Raw genomic sequence first — 16678 nt, 5'->3', positions numbered from 1 at the left:
GTCTGCCAGTGGTGGTTGAGCTTGTCCTCCAACCTCTGAGATCCTCAGCTCAACTGCCCATGCAATGTCCCCATGTCGTAAATCTGCCTCCATCCTGTGGGCCGAAACTGTTTGAGGTGGATAAGTCTACATGACCCTCAAGGCTACCAGTTTTCCATCCGGCCCAATGAGCTCCATTTCTGACTTCCTACAATTTGTCTTGACTCGTCCAAGGGAATACAACCACTGGACGCTCATCACCATGTTGGTGTCTGGCACATCGACCAAAAAGAAATGGTTCGTCATCAAGTAGTTCCCCATAACTACTGTCAGGTATGGTCACCTGGAACTAGGAATGAGAAGCCCTCGAACTCTGCTGTGGTGAGGCCCCTCCTTTGGACCAACTGGGCATTTATGAAATTGTGGGTAGCCCCACTGTCCACTAACACTGACACACTCTGTCCCTGTACAGTGCCTTTGATCCTCAGTGTAAAAAATATGGGAATCCCGTATAAGGAAGCGAGAACTCCCCCTGTTGGGGCAAGGGATGCTTCGTCCTGTGGAGGTGGTTGTGGTGGTCCTCTGTCTGTCTGACTCTCGCCATCTACCTCACTGCAATCCTGCCGCACCTCGTCCTCCTGGTCACTATCAGAAATAACCTCAATGTAGTGTGCTCTCCCAGTAGTGCACCGATGCGCTGGTGCCTAGGGCTCTCTGCATGTGAAGCACAACTTCCTCCTCCAGAGGTCCTTCCGTGTCTCCTCATCTAACTGCCCCCTCCCCTATATGGTCCTCTGAGGTGGAGGTCTAGTCTCATGCCCCTTTTGTGGGAAAGGGGTTCATGCAGGAAATTGTGATCTAGTCTTGGGGATGGCCCCTTGCAGATCTTTGGCACACAAGACTGCTTCCTGCAGCATGGAGGGTCTGTGTGACTTCACTAGTCCACGCAGGGGCTCAAGCAAGCTCTCAATGAAGGTATACACCCTCCTTGCCTCAGATAGATCCGAAACCATCACTGGCACCTGTAGAAAACCAGAGAAGTACTGCTTCGAGTTGCCTGTTTGGCACAATTGGGTCAGCTCTCTGAAATGACCCTTTGGGTCCCTCTGATCAAATCACTCCACCACCCTCTTGGTGAAGTCCTCATAAGAAACTATGTGGGCATGCCCTAGGGTGGTGAAGCCATGAAACCACCAATCATGGGCTTTCCCCTCGATCTGCAGCGTGGCCCTCTTAATGTCTTCCTGCTCTGTCATCCGGTTGAGTCGAAAGTAGGTGTCCATCTTCTCAACCCAAGCCCTGGCTGTGCACTTGGAAATGCCATCGAAAGTAGGGAAATACATCCTCCCTATGGTTCTCTACAACTCGTAGTTTTGTGTCCCTTGTCCTCCATACCCCTTGTTCTTCTCACTCTGCTTGAGCTTGCAGTAATCTCTGAAGGACAGGGCTTCTGCCCATAGACTGCCACTCTCCGAAGTAATCTCTCATCTGAGGGGTGTCTTCCTCCCTTGCAAGCTTGATTTGTGCCACTGGCACGAAGGAAGGTAATGTAGCATGAGCTGGCACATTGACTGAAGGGCTATGCGCTGCTGGTGAGGGGTGATTAAATGGCTGAGAGGCCCAAGAAGTTTCCCCACAGAAAACCTCTAGGGGTGGTCCTCTCTTTGTTTTGCGACTTGATTTCTTATAGCATGCCTTTCTGTCCCTTGGCCAAGTCACTCAGGGCCCTCGAAAGGCTGTCGAAAGCCATCTCTTCCCTGCTCTTGGGTTCTGCCTTTTCCTCCCCTTCTGTTATCGCTTTCCCCCTGTCCTCCGTATCTGGAGTAATCTCTAACTCCCTTTCTCTGCTCCTGTACTTTTGTCTCAGGTAGGTGATGTTTTGCTGGTCTCCTTCTAAAAAAGGAGACAATCCCCACAACTGAGCCAAGAACTAGGCTCTGATACCACTATAATGATCTTAAACAGGAATGCAAGTGATAACAACAAATATTCTATGTAGCAAATTACAAAAACGAATATTCATCAAGCACCCATAGAAAAACTGCAAATGGAGAACTTCTGAGCCATTTTATTTAAATTCTAAAAGCCAAATACAATAGATGATGAAATGGTGCACCTGGGCTTGTCTCAATGAACAAGCAGGACCAAACCCATGTAGGAAAATGGCTAAGCTGATGGCTGCCCAGCCGCTGCACTAATCTGCACTGCGCTGCCCATAAAATTGTTGCTTTGCTAAAGTTCGAATGGTTGGAAAGTGTACTAAAATTGCCCAAAAATTTATATGCTTTTAACCCCGGACTCCTTGGCCAAAACCCAGAAAAACCTAGAAGGGATTTTCGCTGGTTTGGACTTCTGATTTTCGACCCCTTGGAGCCTCACCTCAACTGTAGCTGCAAAACTCAGTCTGTTGGAAACTACCTGTAAATCCACTTGAAAACACCTCCAAAATGTTCAGTTCACCCCTACTATCCAACCTCTGACTTCTCGAATAAGCTCTTGGCCCAAATTAGTTGCTCCCAAGCACCACGAAAATCTGTTGAGTGGCCTCTGCATTGTCCCTCAGCCCAACAGTTCGAATTGCTGGAATGTTGGCTCAGCTGGCTGTAAAACCTAATAAAGATGCTGGTCTAGTGCTGCTACCTTAGCGCCCAGACTCCCCGACAAGAAATATGATCTCTGCTGGCCTCAATCTCCCTCTACTTGTTTCCTGGCTTCCCAGAAATACGCACTCCTTGCTCTGCGTTGGCTGCTTGTTTATGTCACTGCCCTGAAACTCTTGAAAACTCTTGTGGAACAACCTCCCTAGGGCGGGCACGGATGGTCGCCCGAAGTAAAGGTTGAATCTCCCGCTTGACAGACTCGTGTCTAAATAGCCGGTAGACTCGCTAAACAACAGAGTGAATAGATGAGTAGTTGTTTGTAAATGTCAAAGATGAAACAAAATGAGGGCAGATCTTTCCTTATAACTCCTTGGGCCTCCTTAGCCTCATGTGGGCCCCTCCTTCCATCCATTCGATTTTCCCTCCAAGCATATCGAATCGCTAATTTGAACTCTCTTGAGCCTATGTAATGAAAGCTCTTCTTGAGCTTATGTAAATGTAGACAAGTCCTCAAAGTTGTGTATCAACCCTCCATGACCAAGAAAAATCCTCCAAGAGCAAGCACACGGAAATCTGCAAGCAAAACAATGAAGAGATCTTAATGTCGGCTCCAAAAATGAATTAAAAGGAAATTATTGAATAAATGGAAGTCATGTCATCTTGGGTAATAGTCACAACTGTCCATATGCTCACGTCGGCTCAAAATAGGAGCACTCACTACTATAAATACCCATCTAGGGTATCTGCAAATGCAAGGGACAAATCTCAGGTTCTTCTCTTTGAAATTTCACATTTGAATAGAGGAATAAATACGCACTACAAGCAGGCATACGGAGCAGTGTTTTTAAATCCGGAACCGGTGACCGGACCGGTCCACCTAATGAACCGGTTTACCGACCGGAACCGGTCTAACTGCGACTGGTTTGGTCTAAACGAACCGGTTTTAGAAAAATACATTAAATAATTAATTTTTAATGAAAAAACTATCTTTAAGATTTAAAATCATGATTCCAAGCCAATAGAGACAAAATATGCAAAGATTGCTCATTTATATACCATGTAAAGGTGAATATATCAAAATGGCACCAAATGCAATACATGTCATCGATAAAATACATAAGTAATGAGGCTTTAAATGGCCTCTAGAGTGCAAAAACAAAGGCTACAAACTATGGGGCTAGTGGCCTACTACAAGACTCAAGTCTACATATATGATAATACTATAATAGTGATCAACATTATCACTTGAAACTTCTCGTGAATCATCATGATCAAACTCAGTTGGTTGAGTCTCGACTCCCAAACTTTGTAGTCACAAACTTCTGTATTGGTTCAGTGACTTGAGTCTCAAACTTCTGAAGGTATTCTGCCCTAGTATGCCCTATTATTTCATTTGGTGCTCCACGTGGCTTTACATGGCCTCCTATCCCAGCCAAGTGTTGCTTGAACCTATTAATACCCCCTCCTTGAATGGCTTTTTGGCAATATTTGCAGATCATTTTGTCATCAATCATATCACAATGAGCCCATGCAGTATCTCTCGCTTTTGGAGGCATGATGACTACTACTTAGCTTAAACTCTCGCTTTTGTATCAAACCGGCCGGTTCCGTCCTAAACCAGCCGGATAGGACCGATTTTCGGCTAAAAATGGAGAAGTGCCCCCTCTGACCGGGTTTTTTGGCCGGTTTCGACTGGTGGGCCTGCTAACCGGCCGGTTAGACTGGTAACCGGTTAGCAAGGTCGGTTTTGAAAACTATGATACAAAGAAGGGCTTGACTGCACCTCGGATGGGTTTAAGGTGCAGGCAAACTATGAATAGAGGTGCAAACAGGACTTCGACATATCTATGATTGAAAGGTACAGTCAAGACCAGATCTTGGATGAATGAGAGGACTTTGAATGGATGGATAGTCTCATTATCTTGGATAGTACCACAGTCTTGATGAGTCGCAATGTCAATAAGGATAATCAAGTCTCGGATTCAGGACAGAGAAAGAGTATGATAATCTTGGCATGATTGTGACTCGGATCTAGCACCTCGGATGATCCAAGTAAGATCTCTGTTGCAATCTCAATGTACAGCAGTAATGAGGGTTTCAAGAAGTAAGTCTTCGTTCTCGGCATAACCATAACTGTCTCAGTTTTAAAATAGAAGATCACAATGACTTGCATTCTCGGCATACCCTTAGTAATGATATTCATGAAACGCAGCACATGATAATATCTCTGTAGTAGATATATCACAATCCTAATAGATTAATGATGAAGAAGGATCTTTGCATTTCTAGTATGGATAGAATATGGATCATGAGCCTGATATCTCAGTGGCTTCATTGTGTTAATGATACTAATGTGAGTATACATCCTACACGAAAAGAACAAGAAGTGAAGATGTAGCAGGAGTGTGATGGTAAGTAGAGATGATAAAGAGGCTATAATGAAGATCTCAGTGATGCAACAATAATGGCTTCAGTAGTGCAACAATCATGATGATCTCAACAGTGTTCAAGGAAGAGGATTGATGTCTTGGTCTTGGAGAGGCAGATTTTATCTAGGGTCATGGTCTTGGTATTTGTCAAGTGAATCTCCATAGGAAGAATTTTGCGTGGGTTTTCCTCTCCAAGAGGTAGAGGTTTTGGCCCTGGCAGAAAGCCAAATATTTGTGTTCTTGTCTCTTTTGGTTTTTGATAGCAGTTTGATGAAGCTAACATATACACACTAATAATGAAGGAAACATTAAGCTAAGATAAATTGTATAAATACTTCACAAATTGTTATCATGTAATGAAGAATCAACTTAATTTCTGAATGCCCTAGATTCTTCAACAACCATGTTCCTCCTGTGTGTCTTGCTGCCTTGCACTCTCTAAATGTGCTGATGCCCTCACTCTCTTTCTCATCTGCAACTCTCCTTCTGATTCAATTTTCTCTTGCCGAACTTCAACCAATGAGAAAATCGATCTTACTCGGGTAACTGAGTATCTACATCTGGTGTGTTCTCCAAATGCCCATCAAGTCTCTTCTTATAATCCTCTCGTTGATCATTCAACGACCCATATTAGATTCTAATCAATGGTTAGGATCATTTGACTTGATCTTTGCCTTCTTCTAGATGTTCCATCCACAGTTTAGATTAATACCTATTAATTATTTTAATTTCCTAAGTTTAGACTTAGGGTCCCATTAAAAATAATTAATTATTTTAATAAAACTGTTTCCGGGTGGAATTTCCCAAAACGATTTCCGGGTATTGGAGATTGCATGTGTCTAAGCCTTCTTGCAAATTTTGAGGCCTAGAGCACATCCGATGCTGCCCCAAATCAACACTCCCTCTTAGTGAGGAATGTGCTCTACCAATATACTGCTACTGCATACTGCTCTGACTCTGAAGCATCGTTCTTTGCGTTGTTGATGCCTGACATGCTGTCCACCAACTACTGCGCTGCTGCTGCAACTCTACTGCTGCCTTTGACACTACCACTGTTACTGCTATATCTGTACTACAACTCCCTTTGAATGTATGCATCTGTGCTACTGTTGGCATTGTCACTGTCAACTGTCCCTGCATTGCAAACTGCTGCTCTTACTGAAATGAATTTTCAACCATACCCATCTGCTCTCTGAATTGAATGAACTCAGCTCTTCCGAGAGCCTTTGTGAGTATATCGGCCACCTGCTCTCCTGTGGGGACATACTGTAGCTGTACTGTCCCATGCTGAACACAGTCTCTGATAAAGTGACAACGGATATCTATATGTTTCGACTGATCATGAAATACTGGATTCTCAGAGAGTTTGATGCAACTTTGATTATCGCAGTAAACCTTGGTTGCTTCCATCCTTTTTCTGAATAAGCTCACAAGCAATTTTCCGAGACATATGGCTTCATACGTAGCTGTGTTGGCTGCCATATATTCTACTTCTGTTGAGCTCAGTGCTACCGATTTTTGCTTCCTGCTGCACCAAGATATCATCCCTGATCCAACACTGAAGCAGTACCCTGAGGTACTTTTTCGGTCTACTAAATTACCTGCCCAATCTGCATCAGTGAACCCATTCAAACTGACATCCTCCCCTTGGGAGTACTTCAACCCATATCCGATTGTTCCGCGTACATACCTAAGAATGTGTCTTGCTGCTGCCCAATGCACCCTTTTTGGTTCCACCATGAACTGACTAAGAGTGTTGACAACAAAACAAATGTTTGGCCTAGTGTTGACCAGATACATAAGCGACCCAATGAGTTCCCTGTACAAGGTGGGATCTACTTCCTTGTGTTCTGATGCATCTATTTTCTTCCTGTTGGTGATCATGGGAGTATCCCTGGGTTGGCAATCCTGCATTCTGAATCTATTCAGAATTTCTGTAGCGTACCTTCCTTGTCCGTGGAAGATCTCCCCATTCCTCTGCCAAACTTCCAACCCCAGAAAATAATGCACCAATCCCAAGTCCTTCATGTTGAATTCGGCTTCAAGATTCTTCTTCCAATCCTGGATGAGCCTGGATTACCCAGTTAGGAACAGGTCATCTACATACAATACCAGAATAAGTGGCTCATTCTCTACCAACAAATAGTAGAGATTGGGATTATCATCACTCTTGACAAATCCCAACTGCTGCAAGTAACTATCAATTCGACCATACCATGCTTTGGGTGCCTGTTTGAGCCCGTACAAGGCTTTCTTCAACCTGCAAACATGGGTTTTCTTCTCATGAGTTTCAAAGCCTTTGAGCTGTTATATATACACCTCTTTTATCACTCCATTCAAGAATGCTGTCTTGACATCCATCTGGTGAATCTCCCATCCCATTTGAGCTGCTAGGGATATAACAGATTTGATAGAGGTGTATCGAGCAACTGGGGCAAAGGTCTCTTCATAGTATGTTTGTTCTTTTTGAGCATACCCCTTTGCCACGAACATTGCCTTGTACTTCTATATATTGCCGTTTGCGGCATACTTGATCTTGTAGATCCATCGTGATCTTACAAGTGATCTATCTTCTGGTCTAGGTACTACTTCCTAGACATCATTCGTCATGATGGAGTTGTATTCTTCCACCATGGCATCTGTCCACCCATACTTGGTGTTGAATAGCTTCTTGAAAGCTAGAGGGTTCTTCAACCTGAGCTACCAATGCCTGGTATCTATCTGGCTGTCTACGTTGCCTCTTCTTGGCTCTAGGAGCTCCAACAAACTCCTTTGCGTCCCTCAGTGTCTGTCATACTTCTCTGCTAGTTCTACCACTAGTGGTAGGAGGCTCAACCGAATCTTCCTCTTGATCTTGTCGTTCTGACTGTTGAGAATCATCTGCATTTCCTCCTTCTGAGGAGATATTAGTGCTGGTCACTGTACTTGATCTAGGTGTATGTCCTCCTGCCTGTCCTTCTTGCTGCCCCTACTGCTCTTGGACTAACAGAACATATGTTGATTGGTCTTTTGCAGGCATCTCACGAGATTTCCTGAAAGCTCTCTCTTCCATGAACTTTGCATCCCATCTTACTACAAACTTCCTGTTGCCAGGAATGTAGATTCTATATGCCTTTGAGGTTTCACTGTATCCTACGAGATACCCCTTTTCTGTAGTTTGATCCAATTTACTGTGCTTCTTGCCTGGAATGTGACAATAAGCCATGCTTCCTAATATCCCGAGATGGCTGACTTCCGACTTCTTCTCTATGAAAACTCCTTTAGGCGTTCTCTTCCCCAATGCTCTATGAGTTCTATTTTGGATATATACTGTTGTGTTGCAAGCTTCTGCCCATAGATACATAGGTGGAACTTGATCATACAACATAGCTTTGGCTGCCCCAACAATAGTTCTGTTTTTCTGTTCTGCTACTCCATTCTGCTCCAGATTATATGGAGCTATCCACTCTCTTTTGATGCCCTCCTTTGCTTAGAAATATGTGAAGTGTTTGTCTGTATACTCTCCACCATTATCTAAACGCAATACCTTTATCTTTTTCCTTGTCATATTTTCAACGAGAGCTTTCAACTCTCGTAAATGATTAAAGACCTCATCCTTGGTCTTTAAGAAATAGATCCAGGTTTCTCTGGAGTGATCATCGATAAAGGTGATGAAGTATTCGCCACCACTAAGATTCCTTGTGGACATAGGATTGTAGATATCTGAGTGTATTAATCCTAATACACATTCTTCTCTATTGTTACTTTTGGAAAAAGCTGCTTTAGCGTACTTTCCTAGCACACATCCTTTGCATAAGTCATCATGTTCACTACTAAGGATTGGTACCCCTGTAATAGTCTCTCTGAGCATCCTCAGTGCTCCATGGTGTAAGTGCCCCATTCGCTTGTGCCATAATTTATTTCGCTCCTTCTCACCATTACAGTTGCTGCCTATCAGTGCCTTTGGTGATCCGAGATGCAACATATACAACTTGTTGCTTCAAACCCCAATTTGCTTTTTCTTCTTCCAACTTGGATGTTTGATGCATACCTTTTTTCCCATGAAGTATACATCATATCCCTTTTCCTGTAACTGGGACACTGAAATCAAGTTCATTCCTAACTCTAGCACATGCAAAACATTGGTCCCTGCTTCCATTGGTGCCTCTCCCTACTGGAGTACGTTACGTTCTGTTTCCCATAGTTATTTGGAAGTCTATTTGTTCTTCTTGATAGTTCGAGAAATGTTCTCGTACTCCAGTCATATGAGTTGAAGCCTCGCTATCAATGTACCAAACATCCGCTGACACTGAATTTGCTAGGAATGCGAATTCTTTATCTAATTTGGTAGATAAATCTGAGACACTTTGAGTATCCATATTGTGCCAATTTTTGATGCTAACCTGTCCCAACAACTGCTGCAGGAAGAACTGTGTCCCACTTGAGACAACCCTCCTTGCTGAATCTTCTACTACGTTGTTCCTTCTATCACTAACAAATTTCGATTGGAAAGACTTACCTCTCTGTCAACTCACTCAGAGAGAGTTTTCCCACAAAATCCAATTTCCTTGGCTTGAACTGCGTAATCCTCTGGGAGATTTGAATTTTTGCCCCTGCAAGAATTTCGAATTCACTTTTCCTTTCAACGTTGGGTCCTCCAGCTTCTTTCTTTTGCTTCCCTGTAGCTCTGGTACCATGTGAAAATTTCTAAACAGAAATCCTACTGAAATGATTAATATTATTTCTTCTACTTATTACCTCAGAAATAAGTTATCCACAATATTATTACGACAAATATCGAAATATATTCTGCCTTCACATTTAAAACATTGCAGAAAATAAATGTAAGGAAATATACTAGCACAAATACAACCACAATGACAGTTATTTTTGGACAATAGTCTCCAGAAAAACCCAATGTGGGAAAACCGGTGCAGCAGATGAGGGTTTTTATTATTCTTCAGCAAATTCTCTTGTACAAATTACAACCAGCGAAATAGGAATGAGAAATTTTATAGACACTTCTTGACCAAGTTCTACCCCAGGTGAAGCACTTCTTCTTCCCCGAAATCCTTCTAGTCCTCTCTGCGTCAAACTGCTCTCCCAAGCTCAGCGTTAGGCTGCCCGCGCAGGGTTTGCGTCAAACTGCCTTTGCCCTGCCTCTTTCTGTGTCACCTTGTTCTTGCTCTGCGTTTTGCTGCCTTGCACTGTCTGAATGTGCTGATGCCCCCACTCTCTTTCTCACCTGCAACTCTCCCTTTGATTCAATTTTCTCTTGCTGAACTTCGACCAGTGAGAAAATCGATCTTACTCGGGTAATTGAGTATCTGCCTCTGGTGTGTTCTCCAAGTGTTCGTCAAGTCTCTTCTTATAATCCTCTCGTTGATCATTCAACTGCAGCCAGATTAGATTCTAATCAATGGTTAGGATCATTTGACGTGATCTTTGCCTTCTTCTAGAAATTCCATCCACAATTTAGATTAATACCCATTAATTATTTTAATTTCATAATTTTAGACTTAGGGTCCGATTAAAAATAATTAATTGTTTTAATAAAACTGTTTTCGGGTGGAATTTCCAAAAACGATTTCTGGGTATTGGAGAATTCATGTCTCTAGCCTTCATGCAAATTTTGAGGCCTAGAGCACATCCGATGCTACCCCAAATCAACTTTATTATCCTCATTAACCCATTATTCAAGGAGAAGATTGTAAATTTTAGAAACAAGATAGATGTCAAAGCTAACAAGTTAGTTATTAGTGGAGGGTGTTAGAGATATAATGACTAATGTCAATTTTATGAAATAAAGTATGTCTAAGTAAAGTAAAAGTAAAAAGGTTGCTTAGGCTTATGTCACGTGAGCAGTTAATTACGTAGTTGGGGATTTAGATACACCCTGATATGTTTAGAGAGTTAGGCCTGTTATGTCGAAATGGTGTATTTCTTACCTTCATAATGAATCATTTGTTATAGTGCACCGTCTCTCTTGTTCTTTCTCATTGTTATTATTGTTATCATTTATCATATCAAGCAAAATTTCATCTCTACCTAGTATCTCAGTTGTAGCTTAAATTGTTTTGTTTTATTGCGAAGGTATTTCTGGAACACTGTAAATTTCATGACAGTACTTTCGAACTTGTCTCTTAAATAAGTGGCTCTAAAATTTACAGGGATCAGTCCTACATTCAAGGGAGAATATATTTACATTTTTTTTACGAAATTAATTTATCTAATATTAAAATAGAATTGTAATACAAAACATCTTGTTATAGGGCATTGAACTCTTCATTGTCTTATTGTTAAACAAAATGACGCCATTCCTTATTATCTTCAACCCATATCTACAAACAAAACCTCTAGACAAACCTCTTAGTTATCCTCACCAAATATGTCAATATAGGCATGTATACATCAGATCAAAATGATTAAGTTGTCTAAGCTGGCTATGCTAGACACTAGAGAACACCATAAAGAATATGTCATTAGAATCCAGGTTATCATGAATGTATGATAAAATGGACAAGCCTGTTGAAATCCTTTGTTTGTCCTCATTCTGCCAAGTTGTCGTGGTGCTTTTCCTTTCTCTAATAGGCTTTTGGATTGCCAGCTTTCCCAGCGCTTTATTTAAATTTCTTGTTGAGTCCAGTGTAAACTCTAAATTGGTTGCTCATCCATACTGGAGAGATTCATGATTAGCCATGTGCGTGTTTCAGATATTATGTTGGCTCCTGCTAGAAATTTGCTTGTTTTATCTTTTCTATCTCTTGCCGAAGAAAAGTCATTTTTCTCATCCTCAGGTTTTCAGTGTCCACCATTTCCTCATGCACAATCAACTTTGTACGTAGAGCTTGATTTCTTCACCTTCTTTGGCCTCTTTCAGGGAGGATATATGGTTGAGGTCTTGTGTATCAAGGTCATGCAAGACTGACCTTTGATAGTGGTAGAATTCTTATCTTTTGTTGGATTGTGTGCAATGGATTTCTTGTGTTTTGGTACCAATGCTTGTTCAAAGTTAACCAACTTTGGTAGAAGATTGACAATGAGGTTCAGAGGAAATTTTAAGACCTATAGGAAATTGCAAAACTGTTGGTAGTTATTTGTGCTCAAAGGCAATAGATGTGGTGATAAGAGCAATCAATGCTTCATAACAGTTTATATTATCTGGAAGATCATGTGAACAAATATTAACAACTATGTTCAATAACTCTAAAACGCAGTACTGCATGAAGATTTCTTTTCGGATATTGTATGATGGAGAGAGCAATTTCATGTTGGGGATTACTAAATGGCAGATGTTTGAATCATGTCACATTATAACTTATTTTTAGAGTCTTAGACTGTTACCTGCACAGATGTCACCAATTTCTTTTCTTGATTGCATTCAAATGAAAAGTGAACTATGAATCATTGACAAGCGTGAATTTGGGCATTGTGCAAATATGACAGACCTCTTTTTGGGTTTGCTTTAAATTATTTAGTTTTTGTTCATTGTGCTTGGGTGCTTATTCCAAATAATTTTTTTGTAAGTGTTTCCTTTAAAATTCTTTTTCAGGTCAACTCAGTGCATCCCCCAGAACAGAAAATTTAGCTTGGCAACAAAGTGGAGGAAAGATTCATTTTTCAAATTTGGGTCCTCTAAAGGACAATGAAAGAAGAGATCTAAATTGTGCTGTTAAGGAATTCTTGCTTTCTGCAGGCTACAAACTTACTGCAATGACTTTCTATGAAGAGGTAAATGCTTGACAAAGTAGACACTTGTGTATACAAGATATTAAGTTGAGGTTATCGTAGTTTTCATGGTTGCTAGATATTAATGAAACAAATACGCTGCTAATCAGGATCCATTGAGAATATTGCAATGCAGAATCATACAAAAATATTGTTTTCTGCTTGTGGTGTGACATGCTAGAATAATCTCTGCATAATCTTTTGACCAAGAATATTTCAACCATTGTAAGATATGAAAACCTTTGAAAGTCAAAAGTTGTGCATATCAGTGGGGGCATTCCTCCCCTCCTTTTTCCCTTTTCCAGCTGCCCTTGATTGAGCCATGATTGCTGTGTTATGAAGAAAAAATAGACTGCTCTAGCAGAAATATTTTTTTTTTGGATAACAAATTTACTTACCTGCAATTTGAAGTTTGAATCTCCTCTAAAACTCATTTCTCTCCCTGATTCACACTCCAAATGCTTCCACAGCTCCAAAACAGTGAACAAATGAGCGAAAGAGGTATAAACTGCATGGAGGGCACTTTACAGTGGATACATGTCTGGAACAGGGACATGATCCTGGAACGTGCCAGACACGACTTTGACTTGTGTCCTGTGCCTGGGACATGCGCCAAACTTGTGTCTGACACACTTCATGAACGTGACATGTCTGACACGAAGGATTTGTGACATCAGGGGATGGGGGGATGTGTCAGGTAACTTAGTTTACTAATATTAGAAAAATAGGGAGGAAATTATTTGCCCATCTGTCAGGCTATGTGGACCCATATAGGACTTATTTGTTCTTTATATACGTATATATTAAGATAAAATTAAAAAAGGTTGAGCAGTGTGGGTTTTGCCACATGATGCAAACCCTTGAGGGCTTAAACAATCCTTGCAGCCCATGTGGCTGCAATAGCCTTTACTGGCAACCTTTTATTTGCTTTTTAAATCTCATTAAAAAATTATGTATAAATAGTTAGTGTCCTTTGATCCTGCTCTTTTGGAGTCCAGTGATCTCGAACTGCTAAGAGGCGGACGAACACTTGCTAGATCTAGAGACAAAGCAACATGCATGGCAAGAAATCTGTCAGCTAAAGCCAAAGCAAACTTGAGGAACGAAATGCAACATGCCTGGGGATTGACTGACAAGGATTGCCCAATTTTTCTTGGGAGGTTGGGACACTGGCTGCGAGAACTACGCAAAAGGTAGTTTGGGCTGTCTGGGAGGCTCGTTGGCTGTTGGAATTACGCAATGCACAATTTAGGCTGGCGTGCTAGCTGCTGGAACTGCGCATGCGCAATCTAGGCTGGCGTGCTAGCTGCTGGAACTGCGCAATTTCCGCTGGCAATGGTTGCATGCCCAGTGACTGCATTGCACAATTTTCTGGGCCAGCAGTCATTGTCCCTCAGAATTGTGCAATGCAAGGCTAGAGGACAGTCACTGGGCATAAATGCGCATTTCCTGAGAGGAAGACAGAGCCTTCCCTCTCAGGATTACGCAACGCTGTCTTGCTGAGGTAGAGTCTAGGCCAAGGCTGCTAGACCCACCGACGGGCAACTAAAAGCAAATGTGAATGTGAATGCATGGCGATACTAAGCATAAGCAGGAGTGAATGATCGTGCATGTAAACAATGAGTGAAAGATTCAGAAAACGAAACAACATGCATGTGGGTGAAGCGAGTCGCCGAATGGGCCACTGTTGGTGCAAAACAACTTCATGCATGCGATAGCGGTGGGATGCGAAAACTGAAACAGTGCTAGTACAAGCTAGTATGCATGTAAACGACAACAAGCATTCACAAAAAATCAAGCAAAGAACACTCACACAAGCCAAAACACAAAAAGCGACAGAAATGCTGCAAAAGACAAGTTAATAGGACTTACCCATGAATAGCTGAGTTAGATGTGTCAAAGACTCCTGGATGTGATGTGGGATGTCAGAGCTCCAAGATCGATGTGAATAAGTGAGCTCTGAAGCATCGAATAAATAAGTTTGAGGCTCATGATGTGCATGCCACAAATCTAGGAAAAAGCAACACTTGGAGGAAAGATTCTAAAACGATCTTTGCATGTAACCTCCAGTTGCTAAAAATAGCTCCCTAAAATATAGGGATGCTTTTTGCATGTTTCTTTTTGCTATTCTAGGAAAAGGCAACCCATGCATGCAAGTCAAGTTTTCTCGATCCTGGGTGGAACCGGTCAACTCAATGGCACATGCAACAGCCTGCTCAGTTGAGGGGAAAATTTGCGCATTTCTGGGAGGGAGCTGGGCTGATTGCCCAGAAGGATTGCGCAATTTCTGGGCTGAGCAGCTGACTGCTGCCCAAAATTGCGCAATTCCTGGGCTGAGCAGTCCTGCTAGGAGGAATTGCGCAATTTTCTCAGTGAAGCTTGACTGGAAGATTTGTGCAATTCTGGAGCCTAACACGCTGCCAGACAGAATTGCGCAATTTCTAGAGGGAATGCTGGTTCCCCTCTAGAATTGCGCAATTTCTTGGGGGAGCTGTTCAGCCTGCAGTTGGACTAAGTCTGGAGAAATGGCTTTTGAGGGGGGTGCAACAAGCTATCATGCACAGGCTGGCAATCTGCTAGAAAATCACTGAAGCTTGTGTACTTGACAAGGCAAGACATGTTGCTGAGTATGGTTGGTAGGGAGGCTCCAAAACGAAGGTAAGGCAAAATTTTGGGAGGTGGTTCGCAAAGGGGGGCTTCCCTAAGACAAGGCTACTTAATTTATGCAATGAAATCTCTAGTGTAGATGGAGAACTAGACTTAACAAAACAAAGATGGAAGATATACTTTAGATTTAAGTAGTTGGTGGGTTGCTAAGACTAGTGCCAATCAAAGGGTTATTAAGTCAAGGAATACAAACAAAAAGGGCTTGTAGTGATATGGGGAAGACATGGTCATACATTGATGTGCCATGACTAGTCCAAATGGATTTTAGGTTATATGAGGGTAAGTGAGAGCCCTAGTATTAGATGCACCATCACAACCAATGTGTTAAATACAAATTAACATGCAACTCAAATAGTGAGGGAAGAGCCATAACATGAGATGATAAGGAAAAATCACGAAGAAAGACAAGCATTCAAATGAATGGACAACCCAAACAACAAGTTCAATCTAAAATACCAATCTCATAGGATTAAAATAGTCATTAGCACATGAGACGTCAAATTTTTATTACAACATAAATCTCTCCGAATATGAAGACTACTTCAAGGGGTAAGGAGGGATGAAATCCTCACACCTAGTCTTCTCTCATGTGTGAATATTTGCCTTCAAAAATATCACTTCCAACAATAATAACACTAACCACTAAAACATAAAACCATGATTATCCAAGAAAAAAAAAGAGACATGAAAAGGGAGCCTTACATATGCTTGCTTTTACCTTTGCCCTCTCCTGCTGAAGAATGTAACTATTATTGGTTTTCATAATTGTACTTGTTAAAAGAAATTTTATTATTAAAGAAAATGACTTATTAAAGCATGGGTTTCATGCTTGGGTCAATGTTTTCTAGGTCAAAGCCTCCATTGAAGGCTTCTAGGTTTTGTCTTGAGTCATTAGAGTCATTGTCATTTTTATTAGACCCTTCTTGGGCTTTTGTATCATGTAATTTTTTATTTTTTTATTTTTGAGTCAAAATGGTTATTGTCACCTCCACACCAAGTCGGCCCTGTCCCCATGAGGTTGGCCCACCTTAGGGAAATTTGGCCCAACAGAAAGGCTATATATAGAGAGGCAGTTCAACCTATTTGAGCACTCACTCAACAAGTTCGATCTTCAAGGAAGAGAAGTAGAAAAGAGGGCAAAGTAGCTGGAGAAGGACGAAAGAAGTTGGGAAGACCTAAAACGAGTTCTTGGTTTATCTATCTCTCACACGTGCGAAGCTTCTAGGCAATTGTTGGGGTCGAAATTCTGAATCTACTGCAGGTCTGAAATTCTGAAGTTAGGGGCCGAAAATCTAT

General features: G+C 41.7%; 1 protein-coding gene across 1 annotated transcript in view; it reads left to right on the top strand.

The window, feature by feature from the left end:
- LOC149228665 (HEAT repeat-containing protein) overlaps positions 1-16678 on the top strand; it is a 253780-nt gene that overhangs the window by 80319 nt on the left and 156783 nt on the right. The window contains exon 4 of the mRNA XM_089378318.1: positions 12540-12718. Within this exon, the coding sequence (XP_089234444.1) occupies positions 12540-12718 (179 nt within the window). The remainder of the gene's footprint in view (positions 1-12539; positions 12719-16678) is intronic.

Source organism: Pinus tabuliformis, chromosome J (genome assembly GCF_031772625.1).
Source record: "Pinus tabuliformis cultivar Carrire ecotype Pingquan chromosome J, CPIR1, whole genome shotgun sequence".
In the NCBI taxonomy this organism is placed as follows: Eukaryota; Viridiplantae; Streptophyta; class Pinopsida; order Pinales; family Pinaceae; genus Pinus; species Pinus tabuliformis.
The sequence above is the reverse complement of the archived record's forward strand: the minus strand, read 5'-3'. Positions and strand labels throughout refer to the sequence as shown.